The sequence below is a fragment of the Molothrus ater genome, chromosome 33, assembly GCF_012460135.2.
Source record: "Molothrus ater isolate BHLD 08-10-18 breed brown headed cowbird chromosome 33, BPBGC_Mater_1.1, whole genome shotgun sequence".
NCBI classification, from domain to species: Eukaryota; Metazoa; Chordata; class Aves; order Passeriformes; family Icteridae; genus Molothrus; species Molothrus ater.
The window spans coordinates 88,777-107,848 of record NC_071660.1 but is presented as its reverse complement, the minus strand read 5'-3'; the positions used below and the strand labels follow the sequence as shown (position 1 = coordinate 107,848).

Below are 19,072 nucleotides of genomic sequence, written 5' to 3'. Positions count from 1 at the left end.
CGCCACTTTAATAAAGCCTCATTGGCGTTATTATAAAGCAGAGCAATAGGGCTCAGGAGCTCAGTCCCTGGGTAGGGACCGGGTGCCCGAAACTAGCTCGCTCATGCCAAGGCCGCGGGGCTACCATCTAGCAAGCATGGTGGTTATCAGCTCTATAGTGATTGCAAGCTCTCAGGATTTCAGCTCTGCTTGCTAGGTAGTGGTGCCCTGGGCTGGAGGCTGCAGCAGATGGAGAGAGAGGAGAAGGAGAAGGCGCAGGCTGTTCCACGGAGATGGCTTTATTTGGGGAGGTCCGTGAAGGGTCTCTGCTCTTCTTCTTTCTCCCCTAATGGGGTACAGTATGCTTCTTTTATAGGGTTGGAAAGGATCCAAGCTTGACCAATGGGTAAGGGGTTAACATGACATTGCCTTATAGGGTTACAGAGATAGGTTAAGGGGTGGAGGACAGGAAAACAGGAATTTTCTTTTGCTGTTTCAGCATTCCTATTGTTCATATCCTCCATGGTGCTTTTCCTAAATCTATGGGGTTTACTACACTGCAGTGGGAGAGGGAACATGAACCAGATGCTGTTAGGAGAAAAACTGCCAGTGGTGGGAAATGCCACGGAGCAAGGCAACCCCGAGAGAGCATTTTGCTCTCACAGCATCCCTTCAGGAGCCACAGTCCCTTCCCACAGCAAGCAAGAGAACAGCACAAAATACTGGGCTGGGTCAGTTCTTGGCTGGAGCAGCAAAGGGAGGCAGTTCCAGGCTCTGCTGGCACAGACTCCCTGCTTGAGGGAACAGAATCCCCCAGGGCTCATTGCAGATGCTGTGCACGCCCCGCTGGCTGCAGACACCCCCTTTTTCAGCTGCAGCTGCTGGCAGGAGCTCTCCCAAAGCAATGGTGTCTTCATGGCCATTTGGTTCCAAAGCCAACTCAGCTCCGGAGGAAGAACAGAAAGCACACAGCAAGCCCAAAGCCACAGATGCTGCACCAAGGGAAAACCTCGACTTACGTGCCAAGTGGGTTAAAAAATACCCCGAATAAGCCACAGAGTACAGAGTGCAAACTGCAGCAGCCACGTGATGGATCATTTTGGCTGCGCTGCACACGCCTGCAGCCTGTAGCCCTGCAAGCACAGAAGGACAGGGCTGGGCTGGCTGCTGAGAATGCCTCGGGCAGGAGGATCCTCCGGCAGCGAGCCCAGAGCCACTCTGGGCACTGAGGCCTCCGTGTCCCACAGCAGCGGGAACACCACGGGGACGCGGCGCTGTTCCTGTGACATCCCGGCAGCAGCTCACGCAGAAACCGCCTGGAAGGTTCTCCTGTGTCACAAAGGAGCACAAAGAACCCTCCCAGGGCACAGCCCATGGCCCAAAGGATGAAAGAGGAACTGGGAAAATGCAGCAAACAAGGACACCCCATAGCCCAGCCTGAACACTGAGGAGAACAAGGACGGCACCAAAGCAAAGGAAACGTGACCTTTAGTCACTGATAGTTCTGACTAAAAGCAGCAAGCCTTGTTCCATCTGGGATCTTTGTTCTAGTTCTAAAAACAAGCAAGGGTCTCCACTCTAAGTACACAGAAGGCAGGAACTGGGGAGGAGGTGGGATTAGGGTGGGAGGAGGAGGAGGAGGGAGAGAGGAAAAGGGGGAGCGGGAAGAGGAGGAGCAGGAGCAGGAACAGGAGGAACAGGAGGTTCCAGTGCCCCCTGTGGCCGCAGCCGCGGGACCATCGCCCCCACCTCGTCCTGCAGGTGAGCGGGGAGGGGGAGCTCATCCCAAATCTATCGGGGGTCCCCGAGAGGGTTTTTTATTGGGGTGTGTTTGGAGCTCGCAGATTGTGGAATTGACCTCAAATATCATCTGGTGTCTCTGGGAGGTTTTGTTTTCTCTATGTGTGTAGGTTTGGATCTTGCAGGACCCCAAAGCTGAGCCCCTTGGGGGATCTTTGGGAGCCCACGTGGCCATTGCCCAGTATGGGCAGGGGAGGACATTGGTCCTGGGGACCCCCAGGAGAGCAGAGGAGGGGAACCCCAGGAACCCCCAGAGTGGGGAGAGCAGAGGGGGGAGATCCCAGAGCTGGGGGACCCCGGCAGACTAGAAAGGGGGGGAGCCTGGAGAGGAGGGACCCCTGGGATCCCTGGGATCTCAAAGTAGAGCATCAGGGGAGAAGGGCCCCCATGGACCCCCAAAAGCCCCTGGATCATCCCTGAGCAGGACGCCGGAGAATGGAGAACCCCTGGAGGTATTGGACCCTCATGATCCCAAGGAAAGAAAACCTCTGGAACCCCAAAAGTGGAGAGATCAGCAATAGAGAACTCCTGGGAGAGTTTTTTTGGGCTGAATCTTGATCTGTGGAGATTTTCATGGACACGAGACTCCTGCTGAATTCTAGAGATGGACCTGGCCAGGAGGGGCCTCTACTCCAAGGCACTCCCACCTTGGTTTCCCCCAAACCAGGGACCCTCGGTTCCATTTTCTGTCCCTGTGCGGCTGCGGGGGCAGGGACAGAGCGGCTCTGGGGGTGCCTGGCATCGGGCCAGCGTCACCGCTCGCCACGGGCACCGCTGAGATCCCGCGCCCCTGGGCACGCCTTGCTGGGCTCACCTGAGCTCCCACCTGCCCAGCGCCCCAAGGTTCCCCCTCCCCAAAAAACCCCCAGCCCGGGGCTGAAGCGGCCCGGAAAGGCCTCAGCCAATGGCAGCGCAGGCAGGAGGAGGCGCAGCCAATGAGATCTCGGGGCGTTGTATTGCGTCATCGGTTTTCGGGCAGAGCCCGTGGCCGATCGCTGCCCAAAAGTGGCGGCAGCCAATGAGAGCGCGCGGCGCTGCCGAGCCCGCCCTGCTCCGGACTGGTGCTGCCAGCGCAGCGCGGCTGCTTTGGGGTTGCTGCTCCCTGCCCGGCCCCGGCCATGGGGCGAGGGGCGGCAGCTGGGGCCCTACTGGTGGCACTGGTGGTGCTGGGAGCCCCCCCGGCTGCGGGCGCGGAGCTCTCGGGTGAGCGGGGTCGGGAGGCGCTGGGACGGGGGGGGAGAAGGGGGAAAAGGGGGCGAAGGGGGTAGCCCGGAATGGAGGGGGAGGAGGAGGGGACCCCCCAAAGGGAGAGCGGGAGGGGCTGAGGGGTGGGGGGAGGGGAGGGAGGAGTGGGAGAGGGGGAAAAGGAGAGGGGAGGACCCCAAAACTGAGCGGGAGGGGGTCGGGGATTGGGGAATTTTTGGGAAAATGGGGAAATGGGACACCAAAAGTGATTTGGGGAGCGGCCGGAGGTGGGAGGGGAGAGGGTGTGGAAGGGGAAATGGGGAAAGGGCGGCAAAGAGGAAGCGGCAGCGCGGGCAGGAGGGTCCCGTGGCGGCCGTGGGGCACAGAGGGTGCGGAGTAGGGATCCGGGGTGGGTCCCGGAGCTCTGGGGGTGCTGCTGGGGGGTGCTGTGGGGGCACCACTGAGCTGTGTGCTGCACTCACAGGGGTGTACCAGGAGATGCATAAGGTCGAGTGTTACTTCATTAACGGCACGGAGAAGGTCAGGTTCGTGCAGAGGTTCATCTACAACCGGTTGCAGTACGCGATGTTCGACAGTGACGTGGGGCACTTTGTGGGGTTCACCCCCTCTGGGGACATGAATGCCAAGCGCTGGAACAGCGACCCGGCCTTACTGGAGTAGAAACGGACTGCGGTGGACCGGTACTGCCGGCACAACTACCGGATTGATGCCCCATTCAGCGTGGAGCGCCGAGGTGAGTGCAGGGCAGAGCGTGTCCCCTCGGGCCCTGCTGTGCCAGTGACCATCCCAGTCAATCCCAGTCGCCACCAGTCCCTTCCAGTATATTCCCAGTCCCTCCCACTCAATTCCCAGTCCCCTTCGAGTCCATTCCCAGTCCCTCCCAGTCCATTCCAAATCCATCCCAGTCTATCCCACTCTCTCCCAGTCCCTCTCAGTCCATCCCAATCCCTCCAGTCCATTCCTAGTCCCTTCCAGTCCATTCCCAGTCTATTCCCAATCCCTCCCAGCCCATTCCCAGTCCATCCTAGTCCATTCCCAGTCCATCTCAGTCCCTCCCAGTCCGTTCCCCGTCCCTCCCCAGCCCAGCCCTCCCCTCTCTCTCCCAGTGCCCCCCAGCTGATCCCAGTGTGTCTCCGCTCTCTCTCTCTCTCTCCCAGTGCCCCCCAGCGTGTCCATCTTGCTGGTGCCCCCCTCGAGCTACCAGCTCGGCCCTGGCCGCCTGCTCTGCTCCGTGATGGATTTCTACCCTGCTGCCATCCAGGTGAGGTGGTTCCAGGGCCAGCAGGAGCTCTCGGAGCACGTGGTGGCCACCAACGTGGTCCCCAACGGGGACTGGACCTACCAGCTGCTGGTGCTGCTGGAAACCCCGCCCCGGCGCGGGCTCACCTACAGCTGCCAGGTGGAGCACGTCAGCCTGGAGCAGCCCCTGAGCCGGCACTGGGGTACGGGGGAGCCCCTGGGGGCGCTGGCAGAGCCACTGGGCTGTGCTGGGAGCCACTGGGAGGGAGCTGGAGAGAGCCGGGCTGGGACTGGGAGAGGGGCTGGGGGCTGGGCAAGGGCTGGGAAGGGGTTTGGGTGATGCTGGGGAGGGTGGGATGGGGTTGGGGGATCCTGGTGGGCACTGGGAGGGAGTTTGGGGGTGCTGGGTGTGACTGGGAGGGAGTTTGGGGGCCACTGGGTGTGACTGGGAGGGAGTTTCGGGCTGCTGGATGTGACTGGGAGGGATCGCAGTGAGCCCGGAGGGGCTGGAAGGAGATCGGCCATGGCAAAGCGGGGCTCGCCATGAGCTCGGTTGTGCTGGGCACAGACTGGGAGGGCTCTGGCTGAGTCCTGCTGGGGCTGCCAAGGGACTGCGAGAGGCTTTGGGGCTCCTGGGGCGCTGGGGGCAACTGGGAGGGGGCTGTGGGATCCTCAGAGGGACGGGAGGGGCTTTGGTGGCTCCTGGCCAGGACAAAAAGGGATCGGGGGGAGGTTTCAGGGGGTCCTGGCTGGGCTGGGGGCCACAGGGAGGGCGCTGGGAGGGGCTGGGGGTGTCCCTGAGAGGTTTTGGGAGTGCTGAGCCCTGCAGACCCCCCAGAGATGCCGGCGGACGCCGCCCGCAGCAAGATGCTGACGGGCATCAGGGGCTTTGTCTTGGGCTTCGTCTTCCTGGCGCTGGGGCTCGGCTTCTACGTGCGCAAGAAGGTCAGGGCGGGTGCCGGGGGTGGCGTCCCGGCCATGGCGGAGCGTGTGCACTCCCGCCGGGGCCCCCAGCCCGGTGTCACCCCCTTTTCTCTGCCCACAGAGCTCCTGAGCCGGCGGCGGCCGCAGCCCCTCCCCGTGGGCTCGGGCCCGGCCGGGACCCCCCACTCCGTCCCCGCTCCGCTGATTTTGGGGGGGTCCCGTGTCCCCCCAGCCCCTGAGGAGAGGAGCAGAAACCAGAGAAGCAGCGGAGATCCTCCGGCCTTCACCCAGGTGTCCACGGGGGGAGCCAGGAAGATGTGGAGCCCCCAGCCAGGTGTGTTCCCAACGCGGGGGGCTCTGACCCTGGGGGTCACCCGGGATTATCCAGCCTGGATCCTCCAACGGGGGGTGGACCTGGAGCGGGGCACGGAGCTCTTCCCGCACCGGGGCACGGCGGGATGCACGGGCATCGACCCCTCCCTCATCAAAGGACAGCTTTCAGTTACAGTGGTTAGGACAACTAGTTAGTTATGGGAGTTAGCACTGGTAGTTAGTTATGGTAGTTAGCACTGCCTGTTTGTTATGGCAGTTTTTGGAATAAAAACTCTCTCAAACCTCAACTCCCCTGACGTGTCCCTTCCCTCTCCCGCTGTGACTCAGCTGCCCGGAGCAATGTGAGGGGAGAGCGGGCCCAGCCTGGCCCAGAGCTGAGCCCCAGCAGAGCCCTGGCAGAGCCCAGAGCAGCCTCGGCACCTGCAGAGTCAGCCTGGAAGGAGGCGCTTGGAGCCTTCTCGGCTGCACCTGGCTCTTGGTTACAAACTGTGTGTGCTGGAAAATGCCACCGGCTCTGCAGGAGGGCAGAAGGGGCCCGGGGAAGGCCCAGGTGCTCCATGCAAGGGAAAAACCTGCCCTGGGTTTGTTATAAATAACTAGGTAGTATTGGCTTTTGCTATTATGTATTGACTTCTGCAAAATATTCTTAATCACAACAATTTTGATAGAGTACAGTTTGTAATCACTTTTCACTGCTTTTGCTATAGTATAATTTGTCAGTTTTTGTGGCCAATGCCTGGCCCCTGTGTAGCTCATATCCTCAGAACATCATTTATGGATGATATTTGAGTTTGTGGACAGTGTGAAAAACATACATTATAGTTTTGGCTTTTGCAAAATATTCAAGTGGATGCCATGTGTTGTGCATTAGAATGTTAACTTTTGCAGAAGTAGCTGTAGTTGTGAAATAATAACTAATGCTTTTATTTTTGTAACTAACTGAAATAATAATAACTCAGAGATATTTGTCAAAGAGCTAATGTTCATTTAAAGTACTTGTGGAAATAGCTAAAAGCGTCTGCATGGTCAGGTAACATTTAAGGAAGGGATGTGATGGGGCCCCTGCCACTGACCCTTCCACTGTCAATAACTGTCACCTGCTGAAACCACAGAACAGGGGCCCTTGTGAGGCAGTGACACACAACCCTCAAAACAGCAATCCACGATTCCTGCACGTGCTCTAAAAGGGTGAGTTGGGGGTCAAACCAACCTAAAGAATTCCTGGAACATGTAAACGAGTTCAAAGAAATGTTTGAATATGTATAATCGTTATGAATATGTATTTGAACAATACAATGGAGAAACTAGACAACAAGAGTTGCTGTGGTTAACCGGTGTGCCTCTGGCCATTGCCAACACCCAGCGCTATTACTGATTTGTCCCTTCTTATTCCTTATTAAACTTTCAAAAATTCTAAAGAGTGAGGCTCATTTCTCACAAAACCCAAGGTGCTCACCCCTTGTTCTTCCCCCAAAGCCAGGATTTGTCAATCCTAAACTTTGTCTGATTGGAGAAGAGGAAGACTGCAAAGAAAAGAAAAATGCATTCATGTGGAGGCTCATGTGCCTACCACCAGAGTTGCAGTCCCCCAGCTGTGGTGCACTGGTCCCCAGTGAGAAGAATAGATTTCAAAGTTATGGTGAGAAGCTTGCTTCTCCCATAGATCTTTGCAGGCACATGCTGATTTATGGAAAGTTCTGTTACCCCATTGGCCCGTTGGCCTAATTACCCTAGTTCACCCCCTGTTACCCATCTCTGGTTAGTCCCTCGAATGTTCTCCCTCTCTGTCCCTCCATTGGCCTCAGTTTACTGCATTCCTCTGCCCCTGTTTCCCTATTAGCTGTCCCGACCCTTAACCCCTCCTTTGCCCCATTTTCCCCCATATCCATTGGACCCTGACCCTCAGCTCCACCCTCACTACCCCATACAAAAACCCCCTGTGCCCTCAGCTTGCTCCCTGTCTTTGTCCCTGGACCCTGTTCAGCTCTGTCCCCTGTTCCTGTACCAATAAACCCAGTTTGCTGAGATCATACCCAGACCCATCCTGCCGACTTTGTCAGCTTTATAAAGCAGCCGTGAGCTCTGGGCTCCTGAGTGCCGGACGCTCCAAGGGCCTCGGCAGCGCCAGGACGCTCCAGACTGGGACAGCCAGGCAGGGCAGGAGGAATCACTGCCCCTTTCCCCTCCCTGCTGCTCCATCTCCCAGCCCAGCATCGCTGCAGGACAGCCTCACTGCCAACGCCATCCTACCAGGGATGGACTGGGGGGATCTCCTTCCCCTTCCCTCTGGCATGGAGGCAAATCTCATCTTCTCCTTGTCCACCCTCCTTCTTCTCCTCATTCTGTCCTACATCCATTCACGTTCCTTTCCCATCTCCTTCCTCCCTTGTTCCTTCTTGTTGCTTCCTCTCCTCCTGCCTTTTCCTTTTCCCTTCTCCCTGTCTCTTCCTCTCCTTGTCCTTCCTCCCCCAGGCACTGAGCTGCAGACAGAGACCAGGGAGAACAAATCCCTGCCACAGAACCTCGTGGAAGAGGCCATTTGGAACGGCTCCACGGTGCAGGAATCCAACGGGGAGGAAAAGCCCCAGAGATCCCACACGAGGAGGGACTGCAAACCCAGCCCGGGGAGCTGTGAGGAGGTAAAACCCTCCCTGTGCCAGGAAGGGTATGGGGAATGTGAGAAGAGCTTCAGGCAGAGCTCAGCCTATTCCTGGCGCCTCCAAAAACGGCGGTGCCAGATGCAGAGGTCATCCTGTAGATCCATGAGGATGCAGAGATCCCCCTGCAGATCCATGAGGATGCAGAGATCCCCCTGCAGATCCATGGGGATGCAGAGATCCCCCTGCAGCCCCCGGAGCAGCCACGCTGGAGCACGGGGATGCCTCAGAGGAGGCTGTGCCCCCGTGGCCAGAGGGGCCCCGCTGGAGCAGCCTGTCCTGGCAGGACTGACCCCGGGGCACAGTGACCCACGCTGCAGCACTTGGAGGGCGGCTGTGCCCCGTGGGATGGACTCAGCTTGGAGAAGTTCCTGGAGAAGTCTCCGGTGGGAGAGAGCCCAGGGTGCAGCAGGGGAACGACTCCTGTCCCTGAGCAGAGGGAGAAGCCCCGGGGCATGAAGTGAGCACGGCCCCATTCCCTGTCTCCGGCACCGCCGGGGCAGGAGGTGCAGCTGGAAGGAGGGAGGCGAGGGGAAGGCTGGATTTAAGGCTCTTCACTTACTTCTCATTATCCTGCTCTGAGTTTTTAGTTTTCTGTCAGAAATATCTCCTCTCCCCCACTCATCCACAGGGATTTGGGGCAGTTTTCCCTTTTTGGGGAAATCAAAGCGATGCACTGATGCTCCTAATTAGGGGTAGGAGAAGAGAGGCTCCAGGGCTTCCCGCTGAGCCGGAGCCACCGGACCCGCAGTGCCGGGAAATCCGTGGCGGGAGGTGCGGAGAAGTTTGTTTGTGTTTTCAGCTCAATCCCCCTCGGGCCCGGGCCCGGGCCCGTTCCAGGGCTGTTCCTCATCTCCGGCTCTGCCCTCACGCAGCCCGGGGGGCCCAGAGAGCGCAGGGCGAGGCTGGGCCGTGTGCAGAGCCCGCCCCCGACTGCGATTGGCCGACAGTGCCGTCAGTCGTGGTTCTGGCGCGCTGATTGGTGGGAGCGGGGCGGAGCGGGGCCCCGGTGGCGGCCTGAGGGCGGCCGTGGCTCGGCAGCGGCGCCATTGGCGGAGCGTCTGTGCGGGCCCGGGAGCGGCGGCAGCGGCCGGAGCGTGGTGAGGCGGCGGCGGAGCTGGGAGGCGGCCGCAGCGCAGGTGGGAGCCGCGCTGGGTTGTGCGGGTGCTCAGGGCTCGCCGCGGGCCTCGGGGGCGGCAGGAGGCTCAGGCGGGTTCGTTGTGCCGTGTCCGGCGCGTGTTGCCGCTGGCGTGAGGGCGCCGCGGGAGCGGCTGCCCGCGGTCTCCTTGCCGCCGCTGCCTCGGCAGGAGCCGCTGCCGGAGCAGCGCTGGCTCGGCCCGGTTGCTGTGGCTGGGACAGAGGCGGCTGCCCCGTGCCCGGGGCTGTGCGGGGAAATTGACGTGGCCGGAGGTTTCTGTGCCCCGAGGAGACAGAGGAGTCCTGTACAAGTGACTTTATTGCTGAGCAGAGGGAGAGGCCGTGGGACATTTACCGTTCGCTCTCTGCCATTGTTGTAGTTCGCAGCCTCCTTTTTATCCTCATTTTCCCGGCCTCACCTCCCTCTCCCTTTGCCCACTGGCTGAGGTACTTGGAAGGTTCAGACTTCCCGATCCGCCAACTGCATGTCCTCGTTAATGTGCATTCCCACTTTTGTAGAACAGCCGATATTCACGGCTCTGTTAAGTCTGTTTTCTTCTCAACGTTTAGGAATGTAGCGTGACTATCTGTAAGCAGCAGTCCATGTTAATTAGTAACAATTATTGAAGCTGTTGGTTTCGCCCATTACTTCCTGATCTACAAGTCCCTGGCCCCTCGCTCAGCTGCTGAATGAGCTGCACTCTCAAGGTGTGGAGCACGGTAAAAAGGTGAGAGTTGCTGTAGCACATCAGAGGAGAAACAGCATTCGTTTAACCCTTGGTTTGCCAGGGAGCCACAAAACCGTGTCGCATTCCCATCCTTTTCACGTTTGGACCAATACATGAGCTGTTCTTTTGTTTCCTTTGTTATCTGTTTCAGCACTTTTCCTTTGTCATCTATTTGCCAACAGCAGTTTGAGTCATTTGATTTTTCAAAACTCCTCTTTTTTCTGCTAACAGATAATCTGATCCCATCCCTTGGTGAATGTTGTGTTCCTCATTTCAGTGGATTGCTCAGCAGGAAGGTCAGGAGCTGGAGCTGTCTGGTTGGTTGTTCCGAGGACAGCTTGTAATCTAATGATGCCATTGAAATGAGAAACGGGTTCTGTGGCTCCTGATATGAATTGGTTTGGGTTCCCAGGGGCTTGTGCGCGGTGTTGTAGGATTTGTTCTGCTGGCCTTTCATCTTTTCCCCATTTTTGGCCGTTCTCTCCAGCCAGGGCTGCATCAATTGACTGCTTTTCTTTAATTAAATCATCAAATACTTAGATTCCCAACTGATTTCTCTGAACTCTTGGTAGCAAAAAATCCCCAGTGCTCTAATACACCCTATATAACGCAGACAGTGACAGCACATGTTGGAGTGGGCAGAGGGATGATTCTCCCCCATTTATTTATAGTGAAGTTTTCCCAACATTCTCCATTTGCTGTTTCCCTTTGCAGCTTCACCCGTTTCTGTTGCAGGGTCAGATATCCTCACCCTGGGCTCTGCCTTGAGCTGTGCAAATTCCATCAGGGCAAGCAGGCAGAGCTTGGGGTGAGGGGCAGAGGGAATCAGCCCAATTCCTGCCCCAGGCAAGAGACCCAGGTACATTGTCCAGGCTTTGCCCAGCAGTGTTCATTTGCATTTCTAAAGCTCCTCTGCAGGCTGCCTGCAATGAAGCTTCTCTTCCAGGGCAGCCACCTCGTGAGTCACATGTGCCCCCCCCAGAATCTGCTTTTTTTAAAAAAAAGTACCAACTATTTACGAGTTAAAAGTGTTACAGTTAAAGCTCTTCAATTTTGCAAAATGCAACATAAAGGCGAACATGGAAAAACCCAGAGTAATACTTGATTCTCACACTTCTGTCCCAAACCTACCTGACAATATAAAAGTGGGAGTTTTATGAAAAATTTTTCTCATATTGTAATTTTGTCACTGAAACTGCAGGGAAAACAAAAACTCTCCAAGAATCTCTTTAGTGTTAGAGAGTCAAGGCATTGCTTGTTTCTGGCCAGGATGTGCAACAGAAATAATTTCTTTCACAAATACCCTGGCTGTGCAGAGAAAATCATTCCATGGCATGTGAGTTTTACTAGATTTTTCCTAAACTTTATGTAGTCTGAACCAATCTAAATCCCCAGCTTTAATGTTCATTGCTTCCATGTTGTGTAGGTTTTTAGTATTTGGTTTCCTGTTGGACCCGGATTTCTTCCCCTCTGCTGTGAATTCGGTCCACACTCCTGGATTTCCTTCTCAGCCTTTTCCAGACCAGGTGTCTCCAGCTGTGCCGAGGGCAGTGTCTGGGGTAGCTGTTGGTTGCTGTTTGCTGCTGGGCGTTGATGTTTTGTTGCTGGTCGTTATCTCTGTGGGTGTCTTTTGGGCTATTCCCAGTCTGTTGAGATGTTAAATAAAACCTTTAAAATTCCTTTCCCCAAGGCAAAGACAAACCAAGCCTGATTAGAGAAAGAAGATTTAAAAGAACCAAAATGGGTACATTTTGCAGCAATGCAGTCGCAGTCAGCCCAGAGTGTGGGTGTGAGTGAGCCCCAGAGTGGAATTGTGCCGTGGTGCTCCCCAGCAGCTGTGGCAGTGCAGGCCCAGCCAGCGCTGAAGCTGCAGCAGTGGCAGCAAGGCTTGGCCGCAGTGGCTGGAGGTGCCAGAGGAGGGTGGCCAGGATTTCCGAGGGTTTGAGCAGAGGATCTGTGGGCAGGCCCAGGGGCTTGGCCCGCTGTGGAGCCCTGGCTGCTGCTGCGTTGCCTTCAGGGCAGGCTCAGGGGCGGCTCCCATGGTCCTGCTGCAGGCGGGAAGTGCAAATGTCCGGGGCTTCAGAGCCCCTGAGGCCAGGCTGAGGGGTCCCCCCGTGTTCAGCTGTGCTGGCGGCTGTTTCTGGCCTCAGGGACACGTGGCATGGGCCCCTTGGCCACCAGTGGTGCTGCTTTGCACTCCTTAGGCAGGAGCCGATGTCCTGGCTGGGTGTTGGCAACAGCAAAGTCCCAGGGCAGGCTCTGTGCCAGCCCAGCTTCCTGTGGGAGAATATACCTTGATTTCTGATCCAGTGCTTGCTGAAGCAGTCAGAATTGCTTTTGCCCCCCTGTTAGGTGCCATGGTGTCAGCAGAAGATATTGAAGCCTTCCTGCCCAGGGCATTTCAGTGCCAGGCTCTTACAAGCACCCAGAGCTCCTTGGGTTGAGCTGAGCATGGGGCGGTGACCTGCGCTTTGTCTGATTCCCCTTCCTTAATAACAGCCTGTCTTGTAGCTCTTTTCCCTCCTGCTGCCCTCTCAGAGCCATCCACAAACACATTTTCTCCCTCAGGCCCGGGAATGTCCCATCAATCTCTCCCAACCTGGGTCTGGAGCTCTGTCCCTTGAGTGCAGTCCTGGGTTCCTTGCCAGCCCCTCTCCAGGCTGTTCAAACAGGAGGCTGGGTTAAACCCTTGCCCTGTCCTCAGTTCTAAATCCTCCTGTGCCATTGAACAAGTTTCATACTGTAATAACCGAGCCCTGCTCATCCATTTAGAGGCTCTTTTGGTTGTCAAAGCTTTAACTTGCTGCCAGACTTGAACTCTAGGAGATCCTCCTGTTGTCATCAGTTTTCAGCCTCAGCTCCCATGAAAGCTGTGGCTGCAGAATTCTGCAGACAATGAGGCTGCTCTCTGGCCACTGGGTTAAACATTTTAGCACAAGAATTCCTTTGGCAAGACCCTGTTTAACATCCACCTATAATTCAAATTCTTTTACCCTGTCTGGAAGGGCCAGGGCAGCCGCCTCAGTTAATCTTCATTTTAACACTTGAAAATTCTGTGTTTCCTCCTCCTGTCCATACATCCAGTTTGTTGACTGGCAGGATAGGAGTGTTACAGGGAGACACCCCTGGCTCCAAAAGCCCTGCCTTCTACAGGGACTCAATACCAGGCTGTGAGCCCTTCCTTCTCTCCCCTGGAACAGGGTATTGCTTGTCCTGGTTGCTTTGAAGTAATTTGTAGAGGCTCCATATCTAATTTTCCCTCTTTCCCTGGGGCTGCCCACACTTCTGGGTTCAGTTCAGCATAGGCCTGGCCAGACATTTGACACAGAGGTACAACAGAACTGGCCTCTGTATCACCTTTTTTAATATTAATTTGTGTTCTGAGTTTAGAGATCCAATCCCTTCCCAGTAAATCATGATAACAGTTAGGAGCAAATAAAAATTCATGCATTTCAAACCCATCTCCCACAAGTGCTAACAGTGGTTGAATAAAACCACACATCTTTCCCACTTATCTCATGAATAATCCAAGACTTTTGGGTCGAAGACTCAGAGTGCATTGAGAGGCCCCTGTGTCCATCAGGAGAGGCCTCCTCTCAATGCAGACCAAGCTGAATGTTCTCAAGGGCTCCAGTGTGGATGGTCCCCGGTGTGATGGGAGCTGTGACAGCCCTGCCAATCCATGTCCATCAAGGGGTGGACTTGCTGGTCCTGAGGGTGCTGCTGTCTCTGCTTGCAGTGTCCTTGTGCCCTGCAGCTGGAGCCCTGATTCCTTGCCAGGGGCTGTTTGGGTGGGCTGTCCCCTGCCGAGGAGGGCAATGCCTCTGCCGGGTGCTTGTGGCCGAGCCCGTGCCCTGGGTGCTGGGGCCCCCTTGGGCCCTGGGGCTGATCCCTCAGGGGCTGTAGGAGCTCTGCCCTGGCCTTTGCCTTCAGCTTGGCCTTTTGCTGCTCCCTTCTTGCATTCACCTGCTGGGCCTTTGTGCCCAAGTGCTGCAGGGCCTTCTTCTGCCCCTCCTGCAGCCCCCCTCAGTGCCTGTGGGTGCTCATCCTTTGACAGCTGCTGAGCTTTCTGCAAAATCATTTGTATCTCCAGTAACCCTAACAAAATCCTTAAAAGACAATCTCCATGCTAAAATGTATAATCCACATTTCCCAGGTGTTCCTTGCTCCTCGTCCCTGTGCTCAGGGTGCCCTCCCCAGCCCGTATCCCAGAGCCGCTCCCTGTCCTGCCGCAGTGTCCAAAGGCGCCCCCGCGGCGGGCAGGGCCGGCAGCTCCACGGGGCCGGGCAGCGGCCGGGGCGTCCCGCAGCCTCCTGGGGGCCGGGGGCCACTGCCGGCCCTGCCCGGGGCTGGTGGGGTCAGGCAGCGCCCGGCGCTGAGCCCCGGCTGCCCCACAGCCCCGGCCCGGCCCCGCAGCTCCCCCCAGGCCCCCAGCCCGTGCTCCCGGTCCCGCACCTCTGCGCCCGGTGCTGCCGCTGCCCCCCACAGAGAAACCCCCTGAAACCCTGACCTCCTTGTTTTCCTCTCCTGGAAACCGGGGATACAGATGATCTGGATCAGTTGGCAAATTTTTGAGGCTAAGACCCTGCTGAGAAACATCCCAATCCTCAGTATTTTTCTCTTCCTCCTCTTTTCCATCATCCTTTTCCTTCCCACATAGATTCCTCCTGCAGCTTTTTGCCTTAACCATATTGCTGCACACTCCCCTTCACCCAATCTCTTTGCAGCACAACAACACCATCCATGCCCTATTCTCCAAATGCGAGGGGAATTTGGGGAGGTGGGAGTGGGGCAGCGCCAAGGCCGGGCCCCCCCGCGCTGTCCTGGCGGGAGCGGCTGCAGTGGGGACCGAGTGCGGGCGGGAGCGGCCGAGAGCCCAGCGCTGCCCCAGCCCGACCCACCCCAGCTCCATCCCTGCCCCTGCCGTGGGATGCTGTGGGTTTGGGGGCAAGAGGGAGCCGGCAGCAGGTGCTGGGCCTGGGGCAGGAGGAGAAAGGAAGGAGAAGCAGGGTTGAGGAACAAAATGGTCAAATGATGCACGTGGGAGGAGAAGGTGGGATTGTGCAGGAGAAGGAGGAATAGCAGGAGGAAGAGGAGTGTGAGGAAGAGTAGGGACACAGGAGGAGGAACAGGAAGAGGAAGCAGCACAAGGTTGCACCTCTCCCTGTATCTGCAGCCTCCGACCCCAGCCCCAGGAGCGTTGGCCCTGCCACATGCAGCAGGTGACAGGGGATTGGGATCCATGAATTTCCTGGGGGTGAATCTTGGTGTTTCTGAGCTTTATTGGGCTAATTGTTGACGCTTTGTTTTTTTTGTGGGGGCTGAATCTTTATATTTGGAGGGGGGTTTTGCTGGATCTTGATGTTTGGGAAGTTTTTGATCTGTGTCTTGATGTTTGGAGGACTTTTGTGCTGAATTGTGGTGTTTTGGAGGTTCTTAGAGACACAAGATGCCCAATGACTTAATGAGATGAACTTGGGCAAGGAGGAACTCCCAGTCCAAGGGACTCTCATCTTGTTTTTTTCTCCAAACCAGGATTTTTCATTCCCAGGACATGTCTGGATGGAGGAGGAGGAAAAGCCCTGGAGATTCCGCACGAGGAGGGGCTGCAAACCCAGCCCAGGGAGCTGTGGGGAGGAACGAGCTCCCCTGAGCCAGGAAGGCGGCCGGAGATCCAGCCAGAGCTCAGAGCTAGTGGAGAAGCCTCATGGCAGAGAGAAGCCCCACAAGTGCTTGGAATGTGGGAAGGGTTTTAGTCGGAGCTTAGATCTGATCCAGCACCAGGTGATCCACACTGGGGAGCAGCCCTATGAGTGTGAGGAATGTGGGAAGCGTTTCAGCTGGAGCTCCAGCCTGAGGCAGCACCAGAGGATCCACACAGGGGAACAGCCCTTTGAGTGTGAGGAGTGTGGGAAGAGCTTCAGCCACAACTCTGTCCTGATCCAACACCAGAGGATCCACACTGGGGAAAAGCCCTTTGAGTGTGGGGAATGTGGGAGGAGCTTCAGCATGAAGGGGACCCTGATCCAACACCAGAGGATCCACACAGGACGAAAGCCCTATGAGTGTGGAGAATGTGGGAAGAGCTTTAGATACAGCTCTGGCCTGAGGAGACATGAGAGGATCCACACTGGGGAAAAGCCCTATGAGTGTGAGGAATGTGGGAGGAGCTTCAGCATGAAGGGCCAGCTGACAGAACACCAGAAGATCCACTCTGGGGAAAAGCCCTACAAGTGTGGGGAATGTGGGAGGAGCTTCAGCCAGAGCTGTAGCCTGATCCGGCACCAGGTGATCCACACAGGGGAACGGCCCTACACCTGCTTGGAATGTGGGAAGAGCTTTGGATGGAACTCTGCCCTGAGTAAACACCAGCTCATCCACACTGGGGAGAGACCCTACGAGTGTCCCCAGTGTGGGAAGAGGTTTCAGACCAGCTCTGATCTCCTCATACATCAGCGGATTCACACAGAGGAGAGGCCCTTCCGCTGCCCCAACTGCGGGAAGGGCTTCAAGCTAAACTCCACCCTCACCGTCCACTGGCGCATCCACACAGGGGAGAGGCCCTACGAGTGTGGGGAGTGTGGGAAGAGCTTCTCCACGAGCTCTCTCTTGACCAAACACCAACGGAGGCACCACTAAGGGAAGCCCTGTGAGTGCCCCGAGTGCGGGAAGAGCTTTGTGCGCTGCTCCAGCTCCATCCCCCATGGGAGGATCAGCATTGGATGATCCCCAGGAACCCCCATTTGGCCGAGCCCTGGTGGTCCTTTATTGGGAATAAACAACGGAGCTGATAAAGGGACCCGATATTTGAGGCCTGATCAAGCAGAAACTGTGGGACAGACACAGATAAAGGCTCCCTGGACAAGATGTGACCAAGCAACAGGTTGTAAAACTGTGATAAGATAATGTTACCACGTGAAGGGATGTTATGAAGAATGCGTAACCAATGGGAAATTGCTACCAAAAATAGAGCCCTATATAAGCACCACAGAAGTAAAACCCTACATAAACAGCTGGTATAGTCAATAAAATTGGCTTCTGATCTAAACTCTGATGTCCCCATTTCTCCATCGTCAATAACCCCTGTTCTGGGTGATCCCCGTTGGGTGGGGGGAAGATGTTGGAGAGATTTCTTTCCCTTCTCTTTGTGCTGCTGTGATTTGGTTGGTAATAAATTCCCTCCCTGTGCCCAGGCTGGATCTGTTGTCCCAGTGCCGCTGCTCGGGGCGGGATCTCTCCCATTCCTTCTGTCAACTCCCAGGGCTCTCCTCAGCCAATCAGAGAATGTGAAGAACAAGAATCAGCCAATCAGAGAGAGAGGTCTGATGACGGCCCAGTTGCTGGGCAGACCCGCAGCAGCCAGTGTTCCCTACCTGGTGCCCACCCTCCCTGCCCAGTCACGGCCCCCCCGCGGGCTGCCCCTGTCGTTGTCGAGGTGGTCATGACACAAAGCAGAGAACACAAGCAGTCTCAGTTGGCAACACTTTATTATTGAACATGGTTGACTTTTATACACTTTCCAATTGTTTATACTTCTTCTACCTTGACCAAAATAAGTCAGCATAATACTATTGGTGAGAAGTTATAGTGACTTCAACTAACTTTCTAAAAATGCTTCGTCCAGCTGCAAGGTTCTCTTATCTTTCTTTTCTCAGTCTCCTTGGTTACAGCCTTGGAGAGAGCTCCTTATCAGCTTCCTCTTACTTCTCAGCTTCTTCTCGCTCCTTTACCTAACAGGCCTGCTGTTAGCCCCTTCCACATGCCCCCAAGTCCCTCCCCAGTGCCCCCGATAAACTGGACTGGGTTTAGCTGGGAAGCTTTATTGGGAGCACTGGGAGCAGCCAGGTATGGCCAGACCACCAGTGGGGCTGGGGGGGACACGGGACCCGCCCAAAATCAGCGGAGCGGGGACGGAGCGGGGGGTCCCGGCCGGGCCCGAGCCCACGGGGAGGGGCTGCGGCCGCTGCCGGCTCAGGAGCTCTGTGGGCAGAGAAAAGGGGGTGACACCGGGCTGGGGGCCCCGGCAGGAGCGCACACGCTCCGCCACGGCCGGGACGCCACCCCCGGCACCCGCCCTGACCTTCTTGCGCACGTAGAAGCCGAGCCCCAGAGCCAGGAAGACGAAGCCCAAGACGAAGCCCCCAATGCCCGTCAGCATCTTGCTGCGGGCGGCGTCCGGCGGCATCTCTGGGGGGTCCGCAGGGCTCAGCGCCCCCAAAACCTCTCAGGGACACCCCCAGCCCCTCCCAGCGCCCTCCCTGTGGCCCCCAGCCCAGCCAGGACCCCCTGAAACCTCCCCCCGATCCCTTTCTGTTCCTGGCCAGGAGGCACCAAAGCCCCTCCCGTCCCTCTCAGCATCCCACAGCCCCCTCCTGATGGTGGCGAGGGAAGACAAGCAATCAATCAATATGATTGGTAAAGCAAGCTTCAGTTTATCTTGAGTACACCAGTACTTTTATATTGTTTTCCAGTAATTATGCATACCTGTCTTTAGTTTATTGGTTTAATTGCTCATACATGTCGTGAGTTTCTTGGTTTAAAGCAAGAGATAACATTTACATATTCCTCCTACTTTGTGGTTATGCATACTTTATGGTTTCCATTCTCGTTGCTGTCCTTGCCCGTTCGACCTTGTCAGCAGGCAGGACACAGCATCTTCCTATCATGGCGTGCGGCCTGGTTATGCTAAGTGCGGCCCACTTATGCCAAGCTGCTAAGTTAACATGTATGCTCAGTTATCATGGGGCTTGCTTGTACAACATTTCCACAGATCCATGGCCCTTTTCCTCCAGCCATTCTTCCACACTTTCCCTTCCACACCGCACGCTTGGGCAAATTGCACAGACCAAGCAGCCTTTTCCCCCTCTTCCCCATTGGCCTGAAGACACTCTGCACCAAGAGAAAGCTCCTGGACAGGCGGCTATCCAACAACAGCAATTTAATGTTCCTCTAGGGGGTGAAGGGAAAGGAAGTGTTGGCAGAGGAGAGGTGCTCCCCGCAGGCTCAGGTGGCCCCAGCAGACGCAGCCTCCCGGAGCAGTTCTGCACAGCGCCGCAGCAGGACACTCAG

The 19,072-nt window shown here is 56.5% G+C and overlaps 1 protein-coding gene and 1 pseudogene across 1 annotated transcript; both read left to right on the top strand.

Moving 5' to 3' along the window:
- Positions 1-2,891: 2,891 nt before the first annotated feature.
- LOC118700966 (class II histocompatibility antigen, B-L beta chain-like) lies at positions 2,892-6,109 on the top strand (annotated as a pseudogene).
- A 3,075-nt stretch (positions 6,110-9,184) lies between these two features.
- Positions 9,185-17,051, top strand: LOC118700962 (zinc finger protein OZF-like). The gene is given in 2 exon segments (XM_036405555.2): positions 9,185-9,277; positions 15,539-17,051. A coding segment is annotated over 1 exon segment (1,164 nt). The 5' UTR covers positions 9,185-9,277; positions 15,539-15,565; the 3' UTR covers positions 16,730-17,051.
- The last annotated feature ends 2,021 nt before the right edge of the window (positions 17,052-19,072 follow it).